The following is a 27,809-nucleotide window of genomic DNA, read 5'->3' on the forward strand; positions in this document are numbered from 1 at the left end:
CGTGTGTTTTTTCTTCTTTTTTTTTTTTTGCCACAGTAGGCCTGAGGGCCTCTTTATTGAGTCAGTTTTTGCGATTTTTTCGGATATGATTTTAACCATTTTTTGCAGCATATTTACACATGTAAGCCTATCGTTTTCATTTGAAAGCCTTCCCGAGAAAGACTTGAGTAGGGGTGACTTTAAACTAACTTGAAACTGTCATCTCAGGCCACTAAACGAATCTGACTGTGGTTAATAATTGGATTTTTTTTAGCAGTTTAGTCAGTTTAACTCTTTGCGGCTAGGTGGGTTAAAAACTGTCCCACCTTTTGCTTAGCTTTTGCTGCATGGTGGGATATATTTTAACCCACCTTGAAAAGTTGAAATTATTCATACATACAGCTTAATATGTTTTTTTAAAGTTTTTCATTCAGTTGGCAGTGCTATTCATCAATGGTAAATGCGGAAATAAGTGAAATAATTTTTATATTTATTATAAACTTGACCGATAGTAAAAAATGGTGGCACCGCATACTGTTCTATTATTTGGATGCAGCTGTTGTTAATTCATATATTGTTTATAAAAAAATTGGGTCAAAACATGGAATTTAAACATTTCAAAGGAAGAGTGCGCTGAAGGACTATCTGCAAAGTTCCGCTTTGTTTTGGTAAAAAGTTGTGTTTGAATGAACATCATATAAAGCATTAGTTGCATAGTGGTATTATACAATACCAGTGTCCCACACTAAAAAAGGACTATTGAAATGTTATTAATTTTGTCTTTTCTTTTTTTCTTATTTTGAGAGTAATGATTATTTGAGAGGGATGATTACATATGTAAAATAATGGAAATGAATGTTTATTTCCATTTTTTTATAATAAAAGAAATTCTGTGCAACTAGGGCTTTTATTTTCTTTAAAATCGTGTGCCTCAAAGAGTTAAAAGAATAAAATTAAAAAATGTGTGTTATGGTGCACGAAACTTCCCCTCACTGCCCTAAAATTTTTTCCAGTTATCAGTTTCCGAGAAAGTATTGTGGCCGCTGGATTTAGTCGGTATGATAGATTATAGGAATGATAGTAGAGGCGAGGGATAAACAATTGGATAGACCAATATGGAGTTGTGATATTTTTGTCTTGAACGAAGGGAATATCGTGGTCACTGAGGAAAGTACGGTTTCGTAGAAAGGAGCATTTATTTGAGCAGTTTTGACTAATATTTACACAACCCTCTCTTCACTGGTTCAAACCAAAAAATATGGTAGAACTACGAGAATCACTGTTAGATGAAAATCCTGAGCCGTTAAGTTACGTACCAAAATATTTTTTATGTAAGTATTAAATGGCTGACCCGTACAACATTCACATTAAGGACAAATAATTTTCCATTTTTTTGTTGTATGCAATTGGCCCCTAAACACGTCCTAAGCTTAATTTCAATTGACAATTCCATTTAATTAGATAATTAGTCAACTTAGCATCAAAAAGTAGTGTAAGACCTGAAAGAATTCAGACAAGAGTACTTGTTTTACAAAATAAACATTCTGTTTTATGTTTATATTTGGTACAAAAACAAATATATTTACAATTTACGTATATTTATGTACACATACCAGAAATAAGTGAAAAATCGTTACATATATGTAGATTCTGGTCGTGATCGCAAACCTTTCTTGACCTAAGCTTCCAAACCTGAATGATCGGTACGGTAACCACTCGCATTATGACTTTTCTTTCAGGTTCCAGGTTAGGTAGGTTTATTTATTGTTATATTAGTTATTTTGATCAAGACCAAAGAAATGAGATTCACAGTTCGATTATTGCAGAAGTTTAAAGACGGGGTTGGTGATATAACAAAAAAATATGCTAATTTACCAGAAGCGTATGTAAAAAGGGTCACAGAAGAAGTTGAATGGAGTACACCTCGTGGATATCCCCAATATCTTCCGAAAAAGATTGTTCATAAAAAACGTAATTTTGGCGTGCACCGACCTTGGACTAATGAATTTCAACGTGCTAACGAACCAAATAAAAGGCACAAAAAGGTATTTTTAGAACCTTTTCGTGATTGGAGTTATTTTAGCGGTGATAGGGTTGAAATACTTGTCGGGCCTGATAAAGGAAAGCAGGGAATAATTTCACAAGTGATACAAGAAAGAAACTGGGTTATTGTGGAGGGGTTAAATTGTAAGTTAAAAACAATGGGGAAAACTAAAGATTTTCCTGGTACAATGGTGCAGATAGAGCAACCTCTTTTAGTGCAACGAGAAGTGATTTTGGTTGATCCTTCTGATCTCCAAGGTACCATTATTGAATGGCGCTACACAGAAGAAGGTGAGAAAGTAAGAGTTTCTCCTCGAACGGGTCGTATTATTCCAATCCCAGTTCAGGCTGAAGTGACGCACGACTATAAGACTAGAGCCACATATAAGGAATCACCTAAAGACACTACTGAAGCAGATTTGAAGGATATTACATTTTTACCCAGATTATGTACATTTGAAATGGATATTATGGAATCCATGGGAATAAAGGAGGATAGAGTGCCTGTAAAGACTTACTGGTATTGATGCTTTAGTTTAGCTATTTTAATAAATATGAAAAAATTAATGTTTGATCTTTAGTAATTGAAGGTTATTCAAAGAAACTTTTATGATGGATATTTATGATTCTTGCAAAACGATTTGTTTTAAGCAATAATTTCATTTGTTCCTTGAATTTCTTGTACAAAATATAAATGGAAAATATGCCTTCGTTCTCTATGTTTATGATAAATCCAATTTAATTTGTTCGTTGAATTCCTTGTACAGAATATAAATGGTTTTTAAACAAATGGAAAATATGCCTTCGTTTATGTTTATGATAAATCCTCTCAACTAATTAAGCAGAATTCTTTTCATCCAACGAACAAAATATCAGTTTATACACATTAATATATACTTCCATTTTTTTTAGAGCCTTAAAATTTATTTTGTAATTATCTACATTTATTTAAATAGAAGTTTAATACAAATTTAAAATGTCCATATCAGTTCTGCAGCTGTAATAATATTTTTAGGAACTTTAGTTTTAGTTTATATTGATATTTGTTATCAATAGATCTGAACATTTGACATCGATATTTTGGAATTTATAGGGATAAAGGGAAAAGGCTGCCTTCATAGACTTGACTGGTATATCTATTTTGATAAATTATTTCTGAAAATTAATGTATAAGTTAATAAAATTTGTTCAAAAATAAGCTAGGAACAACAGCTCAAACTTTTTGTACCCTGTACGCAAAGTAAGGGATCAGAAAGATGTCTAAACTTGACCAGATTAAAGTTTTTGTGATTTGCTGCAAGTTTTTTTTTCTTAGGCGTTTTACTATTAATTTTTTTGAGGAGGGAATAAAAGGTTATCCAGACTTTTCTCAGAAGTACTAATCAAAAAACTTTCCTTCTATAACCTTCTTCACGAAATTCCTCGATGTAGTTCTTGGTGTTGCATATAAATTAAAAAGAAGAGCCTGTAGAAAGCGTGATAGGGCTGATAGAAGAAGAATACTTGTGGTTAAACAAAAAAAATTGTGGTCGCAATGCTACAGTTCAGTTACACTTCAAGGTTCTATCTCATCAGGTGTTCAATCCAAAGACGGTATAACTGCTAACTCTTCGAAAGGTACTGATTATGAGCAAGCAAGATTGCAATGAGGTTTTGCAGAAAAGATCGTGTTAAGTATTCTTAAATTCACGAAAAGATAAACAGTTTAAATGAAATACTAGAATAACTTTACTTTATTATCTGCTTTTAATGGTCGAAGAGATCGTTCTTATAAATAGCTTTATTCTTGAGTGTTAAAGCATTTTTATAACTTACTTATGTATTAGTGACAAAAATTTCCAATGATATTGGTATAAGTTACTGACATATAGGACAGACACTTGAACAATGAAAAAGAAACTGTTATAATTATAAGTTATTATAAGTATAAGTAAAATTGTTATTTATTAGCAGCTGTACATAGTTTTGCTAGTAGTCCACTTAGAGTTAGTAAAGAATTAATTCCTTTGACAACTTTTAAGTGAGTAAGGCCAATTTCCTAAAAATTAAATTATTATTATTAACATGAATTATTGAACAATAAATACAATTACAGTTAAATGTATTTACCTTCAGAAATTCTAATTTTATATTTTCATCTATATTAAGATTTTTACAAACTTTGAAAATATTTCCTATGATGTCTTCAGCCGCATAACCAAGTTTCCAAAGATGAGCGAGAATCTAAAAACAGTTAAGAAAGTACGAAATGTTTTATTTCGATAATTTTCATTTACTTAGTAAAACAATATAGAAATGAGCCCTTGTCTACAGTGTTTTAAATTATTCAAGACAGGGGAACAAAAAGGAGATTAAATGTAATAATAAATTCTATAATTTAGATTTTTTTTTTTTTTGGCGCATCAACAGCTGAGGTTATTAGCGCCCGGAGCTTTTTCCAGTGCACTGCCGGCCTCCGGACAGTGTTCTCTCGTTACAGACAACACTGTCCATCACCGGACAGTGAGCTGTAAGAAGCTCCTAGGAAGTGAAAATCTAAGGGTCAGCTGCTGGATTCGAACCCGAGACCTCCGCGTGGGAGTCCAGTATGCTAACCTCATAGCTAATCCCTTCCCTGACTACATCTTATTAGTAAAATAGCTTTTCCCTGAATTTTAGCATCTTGGGGCAAATTTTTTACTTCCTCTAACTGTTAGTAATGTAATTTGGCATTTGTATCAAATTTTGAAATTGAATTCCACCAGAATACCGTCTTAAAAGGTCCCTTGAACAAAACACAAATGTGATTGCGATCAGAATAGCTCAAAAACTAAGTATAGCAAATACTTAACCTGATATTTACGTATAGTCGATTTTGAAATAAAAATTTTGGCCAAAATCAATCAACCGAAGGCACGATCTTCTCAAAAATGGCTTTAACGATTTTCTGTAAGCTTCGAATACTATGGGTATACTCAAAGGTTAATCATTTCCAGTTCATATTTAGAAAATGATATTGAATTACTATTCTCAAATTATAATTAAAAAGACAATTTATCTATATACGAGTATTTTACCAGCCATTCAAAAATTATGAGAACTTTGCAGTTTCGTAAACTTCAGTAAATGTGCAACGGTGTGCAGTATGTGTAAAAAGATCGACTACTCTGCCTTAAAGTATAACTTCTGAAAATGTAATGTTCTATTGTCTATATAAAAAAACACAAATGGAGTTTGCCCCAAAGGATTGAAAGTACTGACTATTTGGAGCAGGACTCCCTAAGTAAAGTTGGCCTGCCATATTCTGTCTGATCACGAATCGCTATTGTTTCTGAGATCTTGGAAACATTGAAGCAAAAAATTATATAGTAAAAAAGAAACAGTAGGGAAAATTCAGAATCTTTTTAAAGTTTGTTAAAAAATTGGGTAAGGATTTTCATCTAAACTTTAAGAAGATAGGCACAATTCGGCCCTTTGGTTGCATTGACTGGGGATCAGAACTCATTCCACTGATGTATCAAACTTAATCTATTGGGTTAAGGTGGAATCTGAAAGAGGACTACGGTTTCCTCAATAGTATCGTTTTATCAACGTGAATTTACTAAATACTGAAGGCACAGTTTGACAAACTCGAAAAATTTTTTGTGAGCATTTTTTCTGATTATATTCCAAGAAAATATTACTCAATTTTTAACACTTAAATTTCATGCATAATAATCTTCAGTACTTAGCGTTAACAACACCTTAACCTTACACTCTTGTTTTCTCTAGCTGCAATCTACTTTAATTTGTATTTTTCTTTTTTAGGCAGGAAACTTTATTATTACAATTTCATCATCTAATTAAATTATTAAAAATGAGAGTTCAAAGAATTACTTATTTTTGAGTTACCTGATAAGCTTTATGTATATCAACAGCAACGCAATGCATCAACATCTCTTTTACAAGTAACGGATGAGGTTCATCACACACTTTAAAAACATTTTCACTACTGACGTGATTAAAACCTAAAAACTGTACAGTTAATTATCCTTTATAATTAAGTTAATACAAAATACAAAAAAGAAAACTTTACCATTTACAGTAGATTGGAGATTATTCAATGCTTGTCTCATATCTCCTTGAGCAGTAAAAACTATCGCCTCAAGACCATCATCCGTGTAGGAAAACTAAACATGATTTTATATTAACTAAACAAAACTTAAAATTCACGGAATCTTAAAGATTTCACGTGTTTTGACTCATTATTGGTTGGTTAAAAAATGATGTCTTGGAAACACTGTGAATGAGGTCCCTTCTCATTTTATTGTTGCCCACCGACTTAAATCTTAACTGAAAAAAAGATATCAATATGGATAGCAGAAACATAGGGTTTCCGCTAAGTTAGAAAGGAAGGGGGAAAAAAGTCATTCAGTAAAATCTTAAGCATTTATGAATGTTTATCAGCTATTATGATTGATATTCTCTAAAGTCTTGTAAGGTTCGGCCATTAAGAAATATCCTTCGACATTCACAAAACTAATAAACTAAATCTATTCCTCCTAATTTTTATGAGAGGAGACCATTAAAGTTAATGAAAGGTAGCATGCAAATTTATACTTTTTCCTTATCGCATATTTCCATGATCTTAGCTAATATTTGATGATCTTTCAATTTTTCGTAACGTAACATTGCACATCTAGACTGGATAGGTTCAATTATTTTTTCACTATTATTACAGGCCAATGCAAATCGAGTTGTACTGCTATAAATCTCCATTGTTCTCCTCAAAGCCTGCTGAGCCCCATCTGTCATGCTGTGAATCATAAACTGTACATCAGTATTTCATTTCTAGACCGAAAATAAAATTAGTACTTTTGTTATTGTGTGTATAATTTAATTCTTTCTCTTACTTGTGAAAAAGTGACTTAGAAATGTAAGTTTTCACGAAAATATATTTTGTAAAGAACTGAGTTCAAACAAAATGTTTTAATAAGCGTATAGTAAAATGAAAATCAACTGAATTCGAAGATGGTTATTCGTTTCGATTTGATGTTATGCAGGACCACAAACGCTTCGTAAAATTTCCTGGTTTAGAGAAAATTTGCCTAACTGTAGTACTTACTTAATTAACAAGTCTTGTTATTCTAAAGTTAAAAATGTTATTACACTTCCCGAAACAACATTCCATCTAATATCAGGCAACCCAGTTTGAATTTTAAGTAAAGTAATACTTATTTCTAATCAGGCGGGCTCTACAACTTAGATCAGTTGTGAAGAAGGAGGGTAGCAAACGCATCTTACATATACAATAAATAAATAATTGTAAAAAGAAGGTAGGATTGGCTAAGAATAGACACACATGGCTCAAGACTTAAAGACCCGGGTTCAGACTAGCCAGTTCTCCCTCTGATTTCTCTTCTTAAGCTAGCTGCACACTGTTTGGGAATGGTTAATGTTTTCTGTAACAAGAAAATTCTGTCTTGAGGTTAGAAGTGCTCCAAACCACTGACCATTTTGGAAAACAGATCCAGAATATGAAAAATGCATCACCCTCCTTACGAGAATATGTTTTTAAAATATTAACTCTAAATGTGAGGTGAGTCAATATTTTGTTTTTGAAAAATATGGTAAATCGGAACTTCACAAATCACATTTATTACACAAAACTGGGGCACCAATCTCTGAAGATGAAATTTCATCACTGGACAAAATTTAAAAAGGTAAGCAAGGCATGATAGATTAATTTGCATCCTAAAAAAATTGGCTAGGCTAATTTTCAGATGGCGATACAAATTACACCACCGCATAGACATTTGAATTGTTCCAAACCAGTAAGATGTCATGATAATTCAGTTAGTTTATAGTTTAAGTTAATAAGAAAATACACACAATAACAAATTCCTTTTTTTTTTTAATTTCCCTATGCCACTAAAATACCCTAAGTACCTATATTAGTTTTTATATACCCCATAAAAATAGAAAACCGTAATGAAAACAGATGAGGCCTCACTGTAAACGTTTGTCTAGAACAGCGGTTCCCAACCTGGGGTATGCGTACCCCTATGGGTCGCGAAAGATTGTTTAGGGGTACGCAAAAAAAAAGTTAAATGGCGGAAGATATATGTAGAAATTATACAGATATATTATTAATGAGAAAAAAATTATATAATAAATGATTCCTACAACTTAATTACAAAATTATTATAATAAAACTGAATAACATATAAATTGACAAGAATTAAGTACTCATTCGATACTGCAGTATGCTTTCTGTTATTAACAATTTCTTTTATAATTATTATATATATTATAAGTACATTTTATATTTGTTTGTCTTTAAATATGTTTGCACGTGGATATTTGTTCAGTTGGTGTATTTTATTTTTTTTTAAGTAAATATATTTGTATATCAAAAATTATTAAATGATTTCTTGAAAATGTAAAAATTCGAAAAAACGTTGCTTTAGTTTTGACTAATATAACACATGGCTCGCATACAATTTATTTCTCCTTTATTAACGCTTTGCTGTTTCAATTTACGACCCCTGCAATAGTTATTGGTTTGAAATGTTTACCTATTCATAAATGATTTTTTTGATAGGAACATATCATATGTATATGTTCTTTACAAGACACATTATATTCAGATTGTTTTGCTGTTAATTTAAAGTTACAATACGTAAAATCAAGAATACGTTTATTTATTTATTTATTTTATTTATGTATTTTATTTTATATATATATATATTTTAGAGGTAACACTAAGGAAACAATCAGGTAAAGGGGTACACTAATGAAAAAAGATTGGGAACCGCTGGTCTAGAATATATCTTTGCCTTAAATTATAAGAAAATTAATTTTATTACCTGTCTGCTTCATCCAAAATAACAATTTTATGTCTTCCAGGCGGTAAAGTTACTTTCTGTTGAGCAAACATTTTTATTTTATTTCTGACAGTTTCTATGCCTCGATCATTCGATGCATTCAACTCTAAAACTGCTTCTTTCATAGCAGGCCCAAGTAATACTCGTGCTAGACATAATATAGTAGTTGTTTTACCGACCCCTGGCGGTCCCTGAAGAGATACAATATTGCACATTAGTCAACTTAAATGTACATACACTTACATGTAATTGTCCTTTATAACCAAAATATTTTAACATATCACTCACAGCAATAATTATATTAGGAGTATTTCCATTTTTTGAAAATACCTCTAATCTGGATACTAAGTCTTCATTTCCGATAATATCAGAAAACGTTTGAGGGCGAAATTTCTCTATCCTAAAAAAAGTATGGAGTCATTTCAAAAATTAAATGAAATAAATGATATTCAGAATATTACATACCATGGCACATTCTTATTTAATAATTTGCTTGGAGATTTTGATTGTCCTGTCTGAATTATATCACAATCAACATCCATGTCTTCTCCTTTATCGTTCATGACGAATACGATTAAAGATAATTTTTGATTTTTTGCTTTAGAAATGCAAACAAATTAAAAAATACAGAAATAAATAAGTAAATAAATTACTTCAGCAATAAATATTTAAGAATCATAGCCTAAAAGGCGCCAAAAACAATAAATATAAATAACCTTCTTCACTGTTATTTGTTTGGAACTTGCTCTACTTTTAATTGAAATCTAGGATGTCGAAAACTCTGGTATTAAAAAATAAATTCGTCTATTTTTCTACTAATGCTACTGAAAAGTAATCAATTTTCCTACTTAAATTCTGTTTAATAAATCCAGTTGGTGCTTATGACCGTAACAGTCGAACCGCCATTCATAAATGCTATTAGTAGTGGTAATGATTTCGTATTTTTCTCACATTTGCATGAAATGGGTAGTGGTTATAGAAGTGAAAGCTGGACTGTATATTTACTTCAGCCAAATCACAGATTTCTTACTACTAGCTGAAAGTATGTTAATTTTTAATTAATCTACAGTAATTTTGATATTGTTTTAAATGTCCACGTATATTAAGGAACCAATTACCAACCCCCCGAAAGACAGCTTGACAGAAAGTGTTTTTAAAATATCTGACAAATTCCCGAATATATTTCTTTATGTTTTTAAGTACAAAAGGCGTTTTGCGATGTGACAATTTTTCTAGATTAAGTTGTTCCTAAAAGCTCAGTAAATCTTTCAAATTTAAGTTGTTCACAAAAGTGAGTTACGAGATCCGGAATTCAAAAAGTGATATTCATCATAATCGTTCATGTTAGTCTCTTTTTTTGTGGTATACTTGTTGAAGCTATTAATATATACAAAAGAAAAGTAAATCAATGGACACTTAAGTTTGACATTAATTTTGAATCAATGCCATTCAACGGTTTTAGTAGAAAACTGGAAAAAAGGTTTTATTGGTTATATCACTGATTGTTTTTATTAATTTTTTATTTTATTAAAGTTTAGCTAATTATCTGTAAAAAGCCAACGGATGTATGTAAATCTTTTTTCTGGGAGTGATTTTTGTGGGTTCTATCAGCCCAATTTTTGTTTTGCTGTTGAATATCCGCAGCTTATCAAGAACAAATTTATCTTCACCTTCAACCTTGCAACCATTTTAATTGTATTAAGAGTAACAAAATGTTTAGACGAAGATCTAAGTTCACATAAAAATGTTCTATTACTTATTTGAGATTTTGTACAGATTCTCGTTTTTTTTTTAAATTAAAAAACGAAGAATATTATCAAATTATCGATGTACTAGATTAGATTCTAGTAAGGCGGTCTTAAAGGCCTACGCCACCGTGACCCAATGGATCTATTGTGGCTCCCATCACTCTAGAGCTCGCTCAGACTCTTAATTCAGGAGAGCGGCTCCTAGATCGAAGGACTAATATGTCTACCTGATTTAGTAAAGAAGAACAACTTCCACTTTCTCCATGTAACTATTTTTTTAAAAATATTTTTTAATTATAGTATTGCCATGGAAACCGATAGGAATTTATTGATCAGAATACCGGAAAAATTTACCTTTTTTCATGAAAGAATTTTTGGATTTTCTTGAATTTAAATTTCTGCTATATTTGAATTTTAACAGTTAATTAGCTGGCTTCAATCTAGGTTCAAAAATGAAACTTTTTTTTAGGAGAAGCATGACAATCCAGCCTTCTGGAATATCCCTTAATATCTGGATCTCCTTAACAAAAACTTACAGTTTAAAATGTTAAGTATAAGGGTTGATTAAACGCCAAAAGGTACACAAATCAGCTAGTACCCAACATTTCATTCATGCTTAGTTGATATAATTTAAGTAATTTTGCTGCATTAACTTTTCCTTCACATTTTTTAGAATTTATTAGATGTCACAGACCCTTTTTGACGATCAACCCTTATACAACTGTCCTACCGGACAGTTTTAATATGAAAAAAATTTTTTTTTACTCTAATTATTTCTTAATTAACTATTTCTAACTGTTTCTTAGTTCCCTGTTCTACACGTATTTACTCTTCTTACACTGGAACTCATAGCTGCCTAACTCCAGAAATTCAATTCTCACAAGGAGTTTAATTATTATTATTTTTTTAGTGGTGCCTTCGACTCGTGAGTCATTATAAATTTCCATTTTTATAAATGTTTTTTATTTGCTAAGATTAAGGTAGCAGGTTTCTAGAAAGAAATCTACTGAGAAATTCTTAATTTCTGTCTTTGTCCCCTAAGGAGCCTGTATATTTAAAAAGTTGAAGCGTTTGTGGTTTTCTCGCTTTTAATTCAATCTCTCTCTTGTAATAGGTGCCTGTCAGGTTTATTATAACTATGATTAATCCAATCCTCTTATTTTCTTTGCGCACAGTGCTACTTTCTGAGTATCGAGCAATTATGATTTGATCGACGGCAAATACAAGATTAAATTTTTAGAGGTCAATCCTCTAAAGAATTCCTATGTTATCATAATTACTTCCTCAGTTTTAGAGACACTCCCAAATTTATATTTTTTGCTGAGTTTACTTAAAATGGAAATGAAAATAGTGTAGGTTTGAATTCTGAAACATTCAAATGCTTTTGGATTCTGATGAGAAGAAGGGCAAGGGCATAATTAGACTGAAATTTTAAATTCTTAAAGAAAGTGTTAATTAAGAAAGCAATAATGCCACCGAATCCCAAAATTCAGCAGAGATTTACACTTATACTAATTTTTTTAATTTATTGCTCTGATATTTAGTAAGTTACTAGTTGAATTGAATTCTTTGCCTTCAGAAAACCTTCATGGTACCAAAGTTGAGTTGAATATATATCAGCAGGGAAGGGATTAGCTATGAGGTTAGCATACTGGACTCCCACGCGGAGGTCCCGGGTTCGAATCCAGCAGCTGACCCTTAGATTTTCTCTTCCTAGGAGCTTCTTACAGCTCACTGTCCGGTGATGGACAGTGTTATCTGTAACGAGAGAACATTGTCCGGAGGCCGGCAGTGCACTGGAAAAAGCTCCGGGCGCTAATGACCTCAGCTGTTGATGCGCAAAAAAAAAAAAAAAAAAACGATATCAGCATTTCTAAACCTTTGTGGCCGTCGAATTATGGTGTTAACGTAAAAAATATCGGATCAAATTTTAATTATTTTTTTGAATAAGATCATTTTTTTAACGCGACAAGTAAGATTCTCCGAGGATCAGCGATCGAGAAGGTGTGGATTAGATAAAACTTTAAAGGATAAACTGAATGTTATTTTTCTATACTCATCAAAGTAGAAAAGATGCGAATTTTTTTTTTACGCCAGCACAAATCACCTGGATATTTATCCAATGAATATTAATTTAGACCTATTGTCAAAATGAGTCACAAGAAAAACCTGATTTGTAGGGTGTATACTTAATCTCAAGAATTTAAAATTTAGCTTTTACATAACATTAAATTTGTAAATAATATTTACTATTGTCCTCAGTGCCATTAAACTTTTAATTGCGAACACATTACAACAGCCTTGAAAAGAGGTTAATAAGCAAATTTGCAATGTATTAATACTGATTCATTCTAACATTGAACTGAATAATTTTATCTTCATTTATCAGTTTGCTGCCTAACGTTATCAGCGTATTTAATGAAAGCCCTCATTGGGATTTTGAATTTATTATATGTCAAATATAATTTCATCAAAACGAACGTTATTTCAGTATGATTACCGTTACGCAAGATTTGCCACAGGGGCCATTAAATATTTACAGAAAATTGGCATCATTTGATTGGAAAGCGATGAAAGTTGCATTGGAAGGAGAAGAAGCCATTTCATTTAAGGTAATTTATACACCCTGTTTTTTATGTATTGTGATAACTAGATTTTGTAAAAAAAAAAAATTCTACTAATTCAGTTAGAATGTATAGTTATAGCAATAGTTTTTTAAAAATCATAAAATTAGCAATTGCAGACAGAATTATTTATTATTACTGGTTGAAATAATTACCTCGGCTAGACCTTAAATTGCAAAAGTAAAAGACCTGTAAAGTTCACAAATAAGTAAAATTATGATATTTTTAAATTTATAAAAAGAATTATAAGTAAAGAAATCACCTATTTTTTCAGACAGAGCTTAATGTCCAACTACCAAGTAGGTAATTTGAAAGACTTCAATTTTGTAATATATAAATCAATGCATTTGATAAGTTTGGTGAGAAAAATTTAAAATGATTTTATTCTAAAAGTATAAGTAATTTTTTTTCTAAGCAATTAAGTGTCCTTGAGATGAGCTGTTTTGTACTATAGACATTTCTTTATCTCTTTTCGCTTAGTCATTTTCAGAAGTTGTTAATGATTACATTAATTCTTTGTGATTATGAATGAGCTTTGAGATTTATATGAATTGGCGATTTTCCTTCCTGTAAATAATACGACATCAAACATGAGTCTACCACTGATTTTTGTACTTGTCCATTCTTTTAACATTGAAAATGTTTTATGGGAGAGTGATGTGGTAAAAAAGGTAACATAACAACATATCCCTTGTAACGGTAAATGAAACCTATAAAAGTAGTTTTATTTTTTAAAGTGTTTTCTTTATTGTGCCTTGATTCATTAAAAAAACATTTTGAATGCTTCGACATTTTCGGATATTAGAAGTTGAAATTTATTTGGGTCATGGCATTTTCTAAAATTACGCACTCCTATATCTGTTCCCTCTGTAAACAACATATTAGTATGAGATTTTGTTCATGTATACACCATACTTAACTCAGTTAGAAGCTATAGTTTTTTTGTTTACAGATCCATAAACTGAGAAGATATTAGGTGTTGAAATTTTCGTGGGTCATGAAATTCTCTAAAATTACCCACTCTATATCCGTTCTCCCTGGAAACAACATATTAGTATAAAATTTTGTTCACTTATACACCATACTTTACTCAGTTACAAACTATACTTTTTTTGTTAACAGATGCATAAATTGAGAAGATATTAGGAGTTGAAATTTTTTGGGTCGTGACATTCTCTAAAATTGCGCACAAATCTTCAATATGCCCATTCCTCTTTTATCTAAATCACTATTAAACAATAAAAATGCTCATCTTTTTTGTTTCTGTTAACGATAATTGGGTAAACATGAAGTATTATTCCAATAAAAACTATTATTTTTTGTATTGTTAAAGGGGATTTTTTGTGTTGCTTAATTCAAAAGTTTATCAAATACCTTTGTGAGAAATGTTGAAAAAAAATTAAACTACTTATATCATTGAAATTATTAGGTTTAAAGTATTGGCCAATCACAATTAGTATGGTTGCAGATTGTGGGCGGGTCATGCCAATGTCTTGTCCAATGAAAACGTTTCAAGGCTGCTAAAAGCGTATTAACAATGGTGCTTCAATACTTTTCCCATATTTTTCTAAATCTTTTATTATTTTCACACATTTTAATAACATTTTTTGTTATTTTAGAAATAATATTAATCTTACGTAAATATTGAGAACAAATGCTAATTACAAAATATATGTATATCATTCTTAATTATAAAAAAAAACTTTTCATTAAGTTAAGATCGTTTTCGAATAGTTTTCGCCAATATCGTCTGCTTTACTTTACTTTCTCTTGAAAAGAATCTCATAACAACACTCTTATGACTTTTTCTTTTCTTAATTTAGGAATACAATTGAATTTTTTTGTAACTTAGAATTGCATAATAAAAATAAAATAGAGATCAAATTAATAATAATGTTGTAGGATGCGACACATTCCCTCCTAACCAAACTATTAAGAAAAAAAGTCAAGCCAAACTGACATTTAAGCTTAAGTACGCCATTAAATCAGCGTCAAATGAATACGTTTGGCAAATCCATTGTAATTACAGTAAAAGCCTCTCACTATTTAATGGTGAGTGATTAAATCAATCTGATTAACGATTGAAATTAAATTAAATTCGGTGATTAAAATCAATTAAATTTATTATTGTATTTTTAATCAGTGCCCAACTCTGTAGCAATCTTTGCCAACTTCTGTAATGGATATAAAACCATTTATTTATTTTTTTGACTTTTATAGTAATTTGCGCCTTTACTACCATATTCTTGACTTTTTTATTCTCACTGGTTACATTATAATTTCAGAATAAGATATGGAATTTATTACAAAACGATGTTTTATTTCAAAGACCTATCGGATATCAGACAATGGATGAAACAAGAAAACTTGCCGCCTTAAGAGCGAAAAGATTAAAACAGTGGAATCTTCTTCCTATAGAAGATATGTTAATGGATCTACATAAAGTAAGACTAATTTAGTACTTGTATCATAATTATAGTATTATTTAAATTTTATATTATATTTCAATAAAATAAAAGATTTTTTTTTATCTAACAATTTTCTTCTAACAGATCCGGTACTTAAACGATGCTTTAATAAGTTACTGCCCTTCTATGAGTGTAAAATATGGGCTTGCATATGGTTTTGTACAAAACACCATTCTAGGCTTGGGTTTGAAATCTACAACAGCTTTAAAACTATATGACGATTTAAGCAAACCGGACACAGATGTACGAAGTAAATATGCTTAAGTTTAAATTGTTTTAAAACCATGTATTTTACATTTATTATATCAATGATAAATAATAGTTTTATAAAACCATTATTATTTTTTTTTATCAATGATAGAAAATAGTTATCAAATTCTCGCTTGCATTTCCAAATAAATTATTCTTTTTTTTTTTTTTGAAAATGCATTTTTTTAGGGTGATTGAAAAGTCACTTAACGGGTACAGCGCCCGATAATGACTGTCTCTCCTGCCTAATTTGAATTCCTTGTCATTTGAAGGCAACAGACAATTGTGCTCAAGATTTTCCTTGCTAGAGTAGTTTATTTGCTAGATTTTAGAAATAATATTAATCTTACGTAAATATTGAGAAAAAATGCTAACCAATTAAAAAATATATATCCTTTATTTAGATAGTCATGTGCTAGTGCTAGACTAGGGCATGTAATAGTGCTAGATTTACACTAATTTTTTTATACTAAGATTTTTAGTACTAAATAAGTTAAATATTTGCAGGTCTCTTGCCTTATAAAATTTAAATTATTCAAGTATTGAACTCCCAAAGAATATATTAATAGACTAAAAAGGGTATATTATAAAGCTCATCATTGGCCCCTGTGTTTACTAATTGTTCTTATTAATAGAGCTGCGGTTCTTAGAGCAATTGTTTTGTTTATGTAAGAGCTGCTTCGAATACCTTTCGAGAACCTTTAAGGATCTCAATGACTCTCTACTATTTTCTAGTATAAATAAAAGTAGTGCATTCTTTAAAATTACAATCTAGAATATCATGACTACCTGAAATGGCCCTTTTTTTTTATTACAATGATAGAGATCTTGAAAATCATTTTTGAAAAATCTATATGCTAGCTTTGTATTTCCAGATCATAGGTTGTTTCGCATTAACTGAAATTTCACATGGCACCAATACAAAAGCCATGCGAACTCAAGCAATATTTGACCCTTCTACGCAGGAATTCGTATTAAATACGCCAGATTTTGAAGCAGCTAAGTGTTGGGTTGGAAATCTAGGTAAGTTCTGAAAAGATGTAAACAAAAGGAAAAGAATTTATCACAATTGTGTACTTTTTTTTTGTTATTCTAGGCAAAAGTGCGACACTTGGAATTGTTTTTGCTAAATTAATCACCCCAGGTGGTGTTGACCATGGATTACATGCTTTTATTGTGCCACTTAGAGACCCTAAAACGTTGAACATATATCCAGGAATTATTGTTGGTGATTTGGGTGCTAAAGTTGGCTTGAATGGTGTGGACAATGGGTTTGTTTGTCTATTAATTTGATAACTATAAGAATTCTATAATATTTTAACGTTTGGCGTGAATACTCTTTCTCTTCCTACAAATTTCAGGAATTCTCTTAATACACAATTCTCACCTCTGAGCTATCCATAAATGGTACTTTTTACTTAAAAAAAATGTTGAACTCATATGTGCCGCTTTATTTTCTCACGATTAAAGAAAAAGCACTTTGGATGTTTAAAGTTAAGTTTAGAAAGATCTTTTTGTTATTTTGCGTAACTGGTAGGGTTCCGATGCTTTCATAAAATACCAGCACAGATATTTACAATGCAATATCAGATATTAGATAAATTAAACTTTCCTCTGATATAATGTTGGTACTGAAACTTTATGGTAGGTCTCGTTATTGAATTAAAATTTATTTGAAACGTTTTTAGAAGTTTTCTTGTTTAATTTGTATTTCTTTTATTAAATGCTGTCGATCTAAGCAGAAAGTCTAAAAATGAAAAATTATAAATACATCCACTACTAGGTCAATTACCTAGATCTTTCCTTTTGTTTCTTTAGTGGTAATAAATTGCATCAAATTAGAAAGCAAGCTCAATTTTATCCTCTTTGGACAACTTTTTTTTACGCGCTTAGAAATATTGATACTTTTGGCGTACTGACTGTAAAGAGAGTACATTGCGGAGGGCCGTCAATGCACTAAATATAGCTCCGTGTGTTTTTTGACGAGCCTTATAGAATGATATTGATACGCCTCAAATTAATTAACAAAAATACTGATATATTTGGTTGGCTTGCAATAATACCTAAGTCCCAATACTTTCACAGGAATAATCACTCTATCCAAGAAAAGTCTAAACTGAAGATATAAAATTGTTGCATATTGTTGAATATTGTTATAATATATTGTTGCATCAAGCAGAGACATCTTTCGTAATCTTCAGCCACTTATAATGGGGAATTGAATGGAATTTCATTTAGTATTTTTATATCATGAATGGTACAAATATCTTCCTTTTTTTGACTACCTTACTAATAATAAAGAAAAGGAAGTTTTATGTTAATAGTGCATTATTATACATTTATTTAATAAAGAAATTATTTTACAAAAAAAAGAGAATAATTCAATTAGCTCGGTAGATATTAAAATTTATTAAAATATATTATTATTATATGTTTTTAATTCACTTTCTTTTCGCGAAATAAGTGTTACGCGGGCCGCACGTTGCACCGACCAGTTGTTCATCCAAATGAGTGCAACGTGTAGCAAACATGGAAAATCGTTAGTACTGTTCAACAAAAATTATTTTTTTCTCAAGATTCTAAAAACGGATATTTCGAGTTAACAATCGGTCGTCAAAAATTTGTTATGATCACAGTATTTTCTGCAGTAGGAGGGAAGTATTATTATTATTTTATTGCATTTTAATTTTTTTACTTTATTTTTTTAATAAGACATAATACCGAATAATAAATTTTTATATTTCATGAAAAGTCTGATTTTTATATAAGCGAGAATTTTAAAGGTGTACTCTGGTTAAGTTTACTTGCTGCTTTCAATTTGCTGAAATTAAAGAGTGATCACTTTTTTTTTTGTAACATACTGAAAATTTATTTCTGTTTTATGAAAAATGTAGCTTCTTTTATCTAAAGTATTTGAAACATTTCAGATTTATACTATTTTCTAACTACAGAATTCCTAAAGATAATTTGTTGAATAAAGTTGGAGATGTAACTCCCGAAGGAGAATATGTATCACCAATTAAGGATTCAAAAAAAAGACTAGGTAAATTTTATAAAATTTATTCGAATTTAGTTCTAATAGAGAAAAAAAAAGAAATAAAACAATTTCAGGAGCATCTTTGGGAGCACTTTCTGCTGGAAGGATTTCAATAGTCTCTATTTGTGCAATATACCTTTCAAAAGCCATTGTTATTGCTGTTAGATATAGTGCTGTTAGGAAACAGTTCGGACCTGTGGATAATGAAGAATTGCCTATTATAGAATACCCACTCTTGGTAAGTCATTTAATTTTCCTATTTTGAAAGTTTTAGTTCTTTTCAGTTTTCCTTATTAACATATTTTTTTCCAGCAATGGCGACTTTTTCCGTACCTAGCAGTTAGCTATGCACTTCTTTATTTTGGAAGATATTTTTATAGTATTTATCAACAAATTCTTCTTGATACCCTAAAAGGTGATGAAGGAAGTCAGGTAATTTAAAGGGTAGGTTACCAACTTAAAGAAGCTTTGGTTCAGATTTGAGGATCAACTAGTTATTTGGTTCTTGTAGATGAGATCTGTAGGTCCAGAAATACATGCTCTTTCCAGCGGTATGAAACCTGTAGCAGGGTGGTTAGCAAGGGATGGTATTCAAGAGTGCAGAGAAGCCTGCGGTGGCCATGGCTACCTTCAAGGTGCGATGTTTTAAAAATTTAATTTGAAAAATAAAATGCTCTCCAATAGTTTTAAAAGATTAAACAACGCGGCTGTCTTATGTGATAAGTTAACGAGGAAAAATTTCAAAAAGGTGTCAGGCTTATTCATGCTTTAAGTATAACATATCAACAAAGTGAAAACCCAATGTTATTTTTAATCATATACTTCCATGCCGTATATCACCGAGAATTATTCTGATAAGTTATCAGAGAAAGATTGTAGAAGCATTTCAAAGTCAGAAGTGAATTAAGAGAGACGCAGCACTAATCATTTACCGAATACCTCGGACCACCGATGAAAGTAAACTGCCCTCTTCCTTACCTGCCGTCAGACCGAATCGTCGCATAACTTCAAAAATACTCGGCATATTTTCATTTAATACTTCAACCTTTGACCGTCTAACTAGTGATTATATCATAGAACCTAAAATTAGCCCATTTGGGTCTGGTCCAGTCTTCTGGAATGCAGCCAATCAAGATTTACAATACTAATTAAATTACAATTATTTTCAGTATTTTTGAGCTTACATAATGAAAATGGTTCGCTTTATGCCAAGTAATATTATTTCTACAAAAACACTATTACGTTTAAGCAGGATTTCAGGGGTTAATTTTTCTACCAGCTTTAGGAAGATTTTTTTGCGAAAAAATGTATAATTAAATTTTTTTTTTTGAAGGTAAGATTGAAGAAATGTTGAAATGGATGGATCTCGATAGATAAAAAAACGAAAATGTCTAGACTACGGCTCATTTACAACTAAAATATTTTTTAGAATAATTTTTTAAATTATTTTAGGGCAGTAGGCTCATTAGAACGCTAGGATAATTGTCGATGAGAAAAAAAAAGGATTAAAATCAGTGCAATACTGCGTCTTTCTCCTTGTTAGTGAAATATGATTATCTGATTTTAATTTTGAATTATTTTCTTTTAGTTGCTGGTTTTGCTGATCTGCGCAATGACAATGATGCTAACTTGACCTATGAAGGAGACAATAATGTATTAATTCAACAGACTAGTAATTGGTTATTACAGTTATGGTCTCAGAAAGATTTAGCAGGAATATGGGATACACCACTTAAAACTGTAATATTCTTAGAAAAGTGGAAGGAATTGTCTCAAAGAAAGTTTTCTGCAAAGTCCATTCAAGAAACAGTATCTCCAAAAAGTTTGTACCGGAATAACTAAGATATTTTGTTTGTTTATAAATGTTGGCTATTGAGAACAATAGCTATCTAAATAGGACATTTCTAAATTGAACTTTTTTTCTTTTTAGATTTGTTGTCAATGTATCAATGGCTGGTATTACATCTTATTCAGAAAACGTATACTATTTATCAAAGTAATGTTTCAAGAGGTTTAGATGAATTCACAGTTAAAAATAATACACAAGTGTATGCAGGTAGAACTCTTGGAATTGTTTACAGTGAAGTAAGTTTATTTAAAATGTTCATTTTCAACTTTTGTTCTAACAGATTTAATTGTAATTAACCATTTTTTTTATTATATTAGCATTTTTTATTACAAAAATTCGTGGAGTTTGCCGAATCACAGAGTGGACAAATTAGAAACGTACTGATCACACTGAGTTCACTTTTAGGCTCATGGTTAATTGAAAGACACATGAATTTATTTTTTGAAGGTATTTATTGTTTTTATTTGAACAATTTTTATTGATATTTTGTTAAATTGAAGTAAAATGAATCTCCTTTTTTGCTTGGGGTTTAATGGAAAAATTATCATGAGTAAACAAGCGCATGGCTTGTTGTTGCAGTATTGATTTAGTAGTTCAACTTTCCCAATAAAACTCTCAACCCTTTAGGGACCAGCTCTCAAATAGTCTGCGAAAATAAGAAGCCCTTAACATGTGCCTCTAAAAATAATAATTGAAAACCTCCTCTAACTAGGCACTTTTTAATTTGAGTTAAAATTTTGCAAAAAAAGAAAGAATGAAATCCAAACCAGTCAATTCTTGGAATAGAGGCAGGATATTAAGTAGGCATTTTTTCATCTACAGGAAAAATATTTTACACTTGCCTTATTTTATGAATACTTAGTGGGTGTTCTTTTATTTTTAGGTGGATATTGCTCAAATAACGAATTAGTAGAATATATTCAAAGAGGTGTAATTGAACTTTGTAGCACGTTGAAGGACGAAGCGGTATCTCTAGTTGATGCTATATCCCCGCCAGATTTCATTATTAATTCTCCACTTGGTTATGCAGATGGAAATGTAAGTTGGTTTAGAATGTACAGTGATTTTGGCATTGAAACTTCAAATTGATCTAGAATATACACAAGACAAATTAGCGAATAATATTACATCCTCGATAAAGGCAAGGCTATTATAAATCTTTATTTTTGCTACTGCTACAACTAAAGAATTTCGTTGTACATTACTTTTAAAAAGGACGCAACTCAGGATAGTACAATAACAAAATCTGTTGTGAACCACACAGGACTGTCTCTTACTGCTAATATCGGACATTTATAGAAAAATATAGGAAATCTATCCATTACCTTTCCTAGAGGTACCCTTAATGAATTTTTTTGGAAAAAATGTTACAAAGAAGTACTGCATAACTTATAGATAGATCTATAACTATATAGATACCTTGTTTAACACAACAAAGTATCTATAACTATATAATAGAAAATAGAAGTCACTTTCGAAAAAAGCTCAAAATATAATCGACACCCTGGCCAGATTTTCCTCAGATTTAGAAATTTTGTCTGAAATTGAGTTCTTGATCTTATTATAGCAGGTGGCAAGACAGTACTATGTACAAAAATGGCATTGAAGGGAAGCTTAATCCATCCCCTTCTTCTCTGAGTGTTCCTAATTGAATTTTCTATAAAAGTTATATTTAATGTTTCCAATGAAGTTATATTTAGACCTACCTCTATTCAATTAGCATGTTTTAAAAATAATATTGGAGCCGTTTTTGATAAAATCTTACAAAACAGATAAAAATGATACAGTAAATGGTGTTTTCGATTGACAGTTTTCACCATATGGTCACACGATTTTAATACTATTAGTGCAGATTCAGATAAAGTAAAAAAGGCTTCATCCATCCTCTGTTATCGATTGTGCTTTAACAAATTTGTGAATTCGTGTGTGCCACTGATTCATGAAGCGTTTAATCAAATTTAGAATCTTGGGACCCGATAAATATAAATAATGTATTCATTATAATATATATATAATTAATATGACGCACATTTAAGAGCTATCTCTGATCAAGAAGACTTTGTAGTACTTAAACGCAATTGACCTCATGAATATATGAATTTACGTTGCCTCGCCCAATAAATTTCCCACTACAATAATTTGTTTGGAGGGGAGCAAATAAGCAGTGACATATCACTAAGTATAACTTTTGTATTATATTTTGCAGGTGTACAAACATTTGGAAGCCTCATTGTACCAGAGCCCAGGTACTTTTAATAAGCCAGATTGGTGGAAAATGGTTGTCTCATCTGAGGTTACGAAGTCAAAACTTTAAGTTTGAACTACGTATACAACTTTTCTCAGAATGCGTAAATAAAGGCATTAGTTTGCATATTGTTAATAAAGTGGTGGAGGGTAAAGAAAGAACCAAAGTGCCATGACACACATCACATTCAAATCAGAATTGGAGAGTAAGTGCAGAGAAGCTCAATATCCTATAGAACATTGTAATTTTTATTAGAAGAACTGTTTAAGGAACTAATATTGATATGAAAGAAGTGAAGTATTATTTTTAAACCAAGAGGGTGATGATCTTCAAGAAAATCATTCTCTCTGAATAAATGTACCATCTTTTCTGGGATATTAACTTCTAGTTTAACAAGAAATAGCAGTCCAAATTCTAGCTGTGCTTCCTTGACATTACCCACTAAGTTAGATATTGAAAAAATATTTGACAAAAAAACAATGGTCTTCCAAAAAAACAAAAAAAAATGATTAATAAAAACGGATTTTTTTTTTTAACTTCTTATTTAGCTGAATAATTTTTTAACGGAGTGAATTTAAATGAAGCGGTGCTTAAGATGTCTTGGGATTCATCTTAATCAGTTGTCAATGTTATTGGCGAAAAAATTGAAAAAACAGATAATCTAAAATTGTATATCAAAAAGTTAACCTTGCAACTTTAAGTACTAAGCTAAGCTTGAGTGGCTGTTGAATAGAGTTAATGAGACTCTCTTATAATATATAAATAGGGACAAACCTAAAACGTCCAAAGAACTGTGAAGCCTTTGCCAGCAATTGAGAAAAAAATATCACAGAATACGGGAGAGTGAAGCAAAGTACCTGTGATGAACATACCTGAAGTTTTCACAGATTGTGGTGTATGCTATAACAATTACTAAACAACAAAACATATTTAAATAGTAAATTGGGTAAGATGCTTTAAAGCCTTACGTCACGAACGAGCATAAATAAAAACAGATGTCAATTTAGTTAGCTAATAAATCCTACAAAGCGGACTGTGCGGACTTAGTCTGTTAGCATGTTAGCAAAATGTTACTACTCTTTGAATAGTGATAAATGGGTTTTATTTAATAAGTTTAGTATATAATAAACTATTTATTTTTCTCTGAAATTACAAAACGTATGGACATTAATTTTGATGACATCTAAGTTGCTCAGGGATCCAAACCATTACAGGGTTAGAACGACGAAATTAGGGATAAAATCTTATTGATTAATTTCGTGACTGTTTCCCTACTGGAAAATTCTTGAAAAATAAAATAATAATTTCATTTTTTAGCAGTAAAAAACAAAAAATTTCTTAAAACCCCTGTAATACATCTGCGAACGAGTTGAAATATGATGCTCAATTGTAGGCTATGTCCATGGTTTAATGTTTTTCCGGAGTGAAAAAGTAAACATAATTTTATTGGCATTAAACTAGAAGAGTAGTGCATGAAAGAAAGTGGCAGGATATGGAGTAAAAAAGTATAATGCAGAGTATGAATGTTATAAACACTTGAGCAAGAAAGACAACAAATTAATAAAATAAGCCATATACTTTCGATACAGAGTAGAAATTTTATAAAAAGGAAAAATATGAAAGATTTGTAAGGAAGTTGACAAACAAAAAACTTACAAATGACAATCTGAAGAGAACACTAAAACTTGAATTCTAGAAATTTGCTCCAATTACCTAAATATCACAATTGATTAATGTTTAATGTTGAGAAAGGCACAACCAAGAAGTAATCTGCGGTAAGAGATGTGCAGGTACTCCTGATTTTTGATCTGTTTTGCTAATCAACGGTAAATGCCAAGCTGCTTCATCATTCCTCTGTATACTTTGCAAATACGGCAATGGATTCTAGTAATAAAATTATAAAAATTGAATTTTATATTGTAACATTTTAAATAGAGCTGAAGAATATTTTATTAAAATAATTTTCGAATTTATTAGGTATTCTTATATTACAAACCTCTAATAATACACGCCCATCCGAAGTTACATGCTTCAAATGATGCTGGTGCTTTTGTTGCCATTTAGAAAAAGTTGCACGCAATTTCGGTTCTTTAAGAAGAAACTTATGACCTCTCATTTGATCTCTTGAAACAAATATAGTTCCTAAGCCGCTGTTAATAGCAGCAAACAGCACGAAAGGGTCATCTGCAGATCTATATTATAGTATAAATATCAACATTATAATATTGTATTTTGGTATGAAGTAGAATTATTCTTTAGAACATACTCACAAATCATTTGTAAGAAACAAAACGGCATTTTTTCTTATAATTTTCATATTTTTTTCGGGCCACTTTCCCATATGTTTTCTTCCAATAATTAATACTCTTTTTCCCATTTCTGTGAAGTGGTTTACAACTTTACAAAGCTCGGAACAAAATAGACAATTATTAGTATGAAGAAAGTATTAAATTGCTTTCATTTTTTCCCCTGTAAAACAAACTAATTTACCGAAAATATTAAATTTAATAAGTGTCATTTTTTTTTAGCAATTAAATATTTATGATTATTAACTGTATAATATAGTTCATATAACTATACTGCCAGATCCTGGGAAATTAATGGTTAATCAATTTCAGTTAAGTATCTTAAATGTCTATGAAATGTTAATTGAAATTATCGAATTAGTCAGTGTTTGTTGATAATCCCGTTCTAGATGGATTCAGATACAAAGAATAGTGGATAGACCTCTCCCTTGATAAAAATTTTGATTGCCCTCAATACCTGAGTTTCCACGGATCTAGAAGAAGCTATCCTTCTCGGTGCAAGGTGGTCAGGTTTCTTCGGTGAAGGGATTTTTAAAGAGGGAGACCAAATTAAATATTACTACCCCAAGAAGGTCGTTTAACAAAAATTGTTAAATTAAATATTTACCATTTCTGATGCTATTTTTGTGTTTCCTTTCTTCATTCCAACTGCGTATGCCACATTAAGACCATCCAAGACTACATCAACTTTACCAATATTTCTAATGAAATTGAGAAAGGACTGAAGTTCATTTGGTTCTGTCTTTAGAAATATATTTCGTCCTATAAGAATGGGACTAAGGAAATGTTTCTTCAATTCTTCAAATTCATTCACAGACAAACTAACTGGTTTTAATATTCTTGAGCAATTTTTACACTGGCCCCTATAAGATGTTTATAAATCACTATAGGCTTCATTTTTAAACACTAACATGCTAACTAAAAATTCCTACCTTTTTGATATTGAAGTGATTCTTGCATACCCATTTTGTATTAATTGTTGGTAATGATCAATTAATTCGTTAGCAAGTTCAGAAGATATACGATCAGCGTATTTTTCTAAAAGTTCTAATAAGAAATTCATGACTTTTATATCACCATTGATGAGGCATTGGGAGATGGCTTCAGAAAAAATTGTTTTACCATTTTGGAGAGCGTCTTCCATCAGCATCCAACCTAATTTATTATCTCCATTTTTAAAAGCTGCAGAAATAAAAGCACTAAACATCTTCGAAGAAGGTTCACTAGTCAACTTACACATTTCTATTAGTGCGGAACTTTCTTTCCATGCCTCAGTTATTGATAAGCCCAACAAGATACTTTCGCATGTATTACTGTCCAAGACGTCATGTCTAGAAATTATTTTTTTGTAAACATCTATGATAAGCTCTTTATCCTCTTGTGTGCACATATCTTTACATTTAAAACAAAGTTGAAAAAATTTACCTACACTTGCAAGATTGAACGAATTCTCACTTTCAACTAGATTTAGAAAATAAGATCTGCCAACAGTAAATGCTCCTTCCGTTGCGCAAATTGATAGGAACATTCCATCAAAATTATCTTTATTCACGCATTTTCCTTGGGTTAAAATTTCTGATTTAATTTCATCTACCTCACTTTTTGTCAAGGGTTGGTCATTTTTTATAATATTTAACATTAACTGTTCTTGATATTTTTTTGCGACGTAAGGAGAATTCTGCAAGACTTTCTTCTTCTCCGAGACAATATACTGAGATATGTTGCATTTGCATTCGGTTAGAAATACAGATTGGTGTGTTAATAGAAATTTGGATTGACTGTAACCATTTTGAACAGCCCCACACAATTTCAAGAAATTAACGCTACCCACTTTTTTAGCCAATTCCAGGCCTACCTTCGGAGAAAACATCGAAAAAAAATAAGATTTAATTAACCAGAGAAAATTTAAGAATTTTGGCAGCTTACTCAGCTGCAAACCCAGGAATGGGCACAATCATAAAACTCTGCATGAAAGAAGTTACTTCTAATGTAAAAGAAATAGAACTTTCTTACACTCAGGCAATACATGTAAGTTTACACAACTCTTTTTACAACTATTTATTAATCTGCCATATACTAGCTGAAAACAAAAGTTTATAAGCTGTTATATCTCCTTCCTCCTCAAAGGGAATCTCTTTATTAATCGAATAAATCGATACACTTAAGATCAGTAATTCGATTCTGTTATTTTAGAATGCTTTCCTATAGTTCTTTAAGTAAATACATCCATCACCGTTTTGTTCGATTAGGAATAAAAATAAAACAAAATAAAATAAAGTGTCACTACGTAAGTAGGCCGAGTTGTAATAACATAGTTTGTGGCTCATATCAATAAAGAGAGAGATCTATTTGCAGAATGCAATGAAGAAGAATATGTAAATGTGAAGCATATAATGATTATTTACTCATGCTACCA

General features: G+C 30.7%; 4 protein-coding genes across 12 annotated transcripts; 2 read left to right on the forward strand and 2 right to left on the reverse strand.

Moving 5' to 3' along the window:
- The first annotated feature begins 1,384 nt into the window (after window positions 1–1,384).
- mRpL24 (mitochondrial ribosomal protein L24) lies at window positions 1,385–3,322 on the forward strand. Its single transcript, XM_074130249.1, has one exon. The coding sequence runs from the start codon at window positions 1,779–1,781 to the stop codon at window positions 2,547–2,549; it is 771 nt and encodes a 256-aa protein (XP_073986350.1). The 5' UTR covers window positions 1,385–1,778; the 3' UTR covers window positions 2,550–3,322.
- A 410-nt stretch (window positions 3,323–3,732) lies between these two features.
- On the reverse strand, window positions 3,733–9,722 carry RfC4 (replication factor C subunit RfC4). Of its 2 annotated transcripts, XM_074130244.1 has the most exons (9): window positions 9,584–9,722; window positions 9,333–9,465; window positions 9,156–9,267; window positions 8,850–9,058; window positions 6,601–6,796; window positions 6,077–6,170; window positions 5,893–6,008; window positions 4,132–4,245; window positions 3,733–4,060 (listed from the first exon to the last, which is right to left on the reverse strand). In XM_074130244.1, exons 2-9 carry the CDS (start codon window positions 9,428–9,430, stop codon window positions 3,962–3,964), a joined length of 1,038 nt encoding a protein of 345 aa, XP_073986345.1. In that variant the 5' UTR covers window positions 9,431–9,465; window positions 9,584–9,722; the 3' UTR covers window positions 3,733–3,961. The 2 variants fall into 2 exon arrangements, with proteins under 2 accessions (XP_073986345.1, XP_073986346.1); XM_074130245.1 differs by lacking the exons at window positions 9,333–9,465; window positions 9,584–9,722 and adding an exon at window positions 9,521–9,561.
- On the forward strand, window positions 9,596–23,666 carry LOC141455302 (peroxisomal acyl-coenzyme A oxidase 3-like). Of its 6 annotated transcripts, XM_074130222.1 has the most exons (16): window positions 9,773–9,909; window positions 11,422–11,540; window positions 13,107–13,227; window positions 15,525–15,683; window positions 15,792–15,950; window positions 16,832–16,979; window positions 17,053–17,227; window positions 18,884–18,999; window positions 19,068–19,231; window positions 19,306–19,425; window positions 19,505–19,628; window positions 20,582–20,815; window positions 20,924–21,078; window positions 21,160–21,289; window positions 21,726–21,880; window positions 23,049–23,666. In XM_074130222.1, the coding sequence occupies exons 3-16, from the start codon at window positions 13,108–13,110 to the stop codon at window positions 23,154–23,156; spliced, it is 2,067 nt and encodes a 688-aa protein (XP_073986323.1). In that variant the 5' UTR covers window positions 9,773–9,909; window positions 11,422–11,540; window position 13,107; the 3' UTR covers window positions 23,157–23,666. The 6 variants fall into 6 exon arrangements, with proteins under 6 accessions (XP_073986320.1, XP_073986322.1, XP_073986323.1 ...); XM_074130219.1 differs by lacking the exons at window positions 9,773–9,909; window positions 11,422–11,540 and adding an exon at window positions 9,596–9,698; XM_074130221.1 differs by lacking the exon at window positions 11,422–11,540 and having other exon boundaries at window positions 9,769–9,909.
- Window positions 21,276–27,509, reverse strand: mldr (mitochondrial ribonuclease P catalytic subunit). 3 transcript variants are annotated; one of them, XR_012459191.1, is made up of 7 exons: window positions 26,326–27,509; window positions 26,001–26,256; window positions 25,358–25,494; window positions 25,084–25,279; window positions 24,801–24,971; window positions 21,685–21,932; window positions 21,276–21,488 (listed from the first exon to the last, which is right to left on the reverse strand). XR_012459191.1 is itself a non-coding variant. In XM_074130228.1 (6 exons), the coding sequence occupies exons 1-5, from the start codon at window positions 27,261–27,263 to the stop codon at window positions 24,825–24,827; spliced, it is 1,674 nt and encodes a 557-aa protein (XP_073986329.1). In that variant the 5' UTR covers window positions 27,264–27,509; the 3' UTR covers window positions 21,276–21,932; window positions 24,801–24,824. The 3 variants fall into 3 exon arrangements, 2 of the variants coding, with proteins under 2 accessions (XP_073986329.1, XP_073986328.1); XM_074130228.1 differs by having other exon boundaries at window positions 21,276–21,932; XM_074130227.1 differs by lacking the exons at window positions 21,276–21,488; window positions 21,685–21,932 and having other exon boundaries at window positions 24,645–24,971.
- Between the last annotated feature and the right edge of the window lie 300 nt (window positions 27,510–27,809).

Source organism: Rhodnius prolixus, unplaced genomic scaffold, assembly GCF_049639745.1.
Source record: "Rhodnius prolixus isolate KJV_2025 unplaced genomic scaffold, Rpr scaffold_4, whole genome shotgun sequence".
In the NCBI taxonomy this organism is placed as follows: Eukaryota; Metazoa; Arthropoda; class Insecta; order Hemiptera; family Reduviidae; genus Rhodnius; species Rhodnius prolixus.

Coding starts and splice junctions, on each gene's coding strand:
- mRpL24 (XM_074130249.1), top strand. CDS start 1,779: ATGAGATTCACAGTTCGATTATTGCAGAAGTTTAAAGACGGGGTTGGT.
- RfC4 (XM_074130244.1), bottom strand. CDS start 9,430: ATGAACGATAAAGGAGAAGACATGGATGTTGATTGTGATATAATTCAG. Junction 9,268..9,332: donor TTAAATAAGAATGTGCCATG/GTATGTAATATT, acceptor TACTTTTTTTAG/GATAGAGAAATTTCGCCCTC. Junction 6,797..8,849: donor ATTTTGGATGAAGCAGACAG/GTAATAAAATTA, acceptor TATGATTCACAG/CATGACAGATGGGGCTCAGC.
- LOC141455302 (XM_074130219.1), top strand. CDS start 9,637: ATGTCGAAAACTCTGGTATTAAAAAATAAATTCGTCTATTTTTCTACT. Junction 17,228..18,883: donor TTGAATGGTGTGGACAATGG/GTTTGTTTGTCT, acceptor GAAACATTTCAG/ATTTATACTATTTTCTAACT. Junction 20,816..20,923: donor AGAAACAGTATCTCCAAAAA/GTTTGTACCGGA, acceptor TTTTCTTTTTAG/ATTTGTTGTCAATGTATCAA.
- mldr (XM_074130228.1), bottom strand. CDS start 27,263: ATGTTTTCTCCGAAGGTAGGCCTGGAATTGGCTAAAAAAGTGGGTAGC. Junction 25,495..26,000: donor CAAAAATAGCATCAGAAATG/GTAAATATTTAA, acceptor TTTTGTTCCGAG/CTTTGTAAAGTTGTAAACCA. Junction 24,972..25,083: donor ATGGGCGTGTATTATTAGAG/GTTTGTAATATA, acceptor TTTTATTACTAG/AATCCATTGCCGTATTTGCA.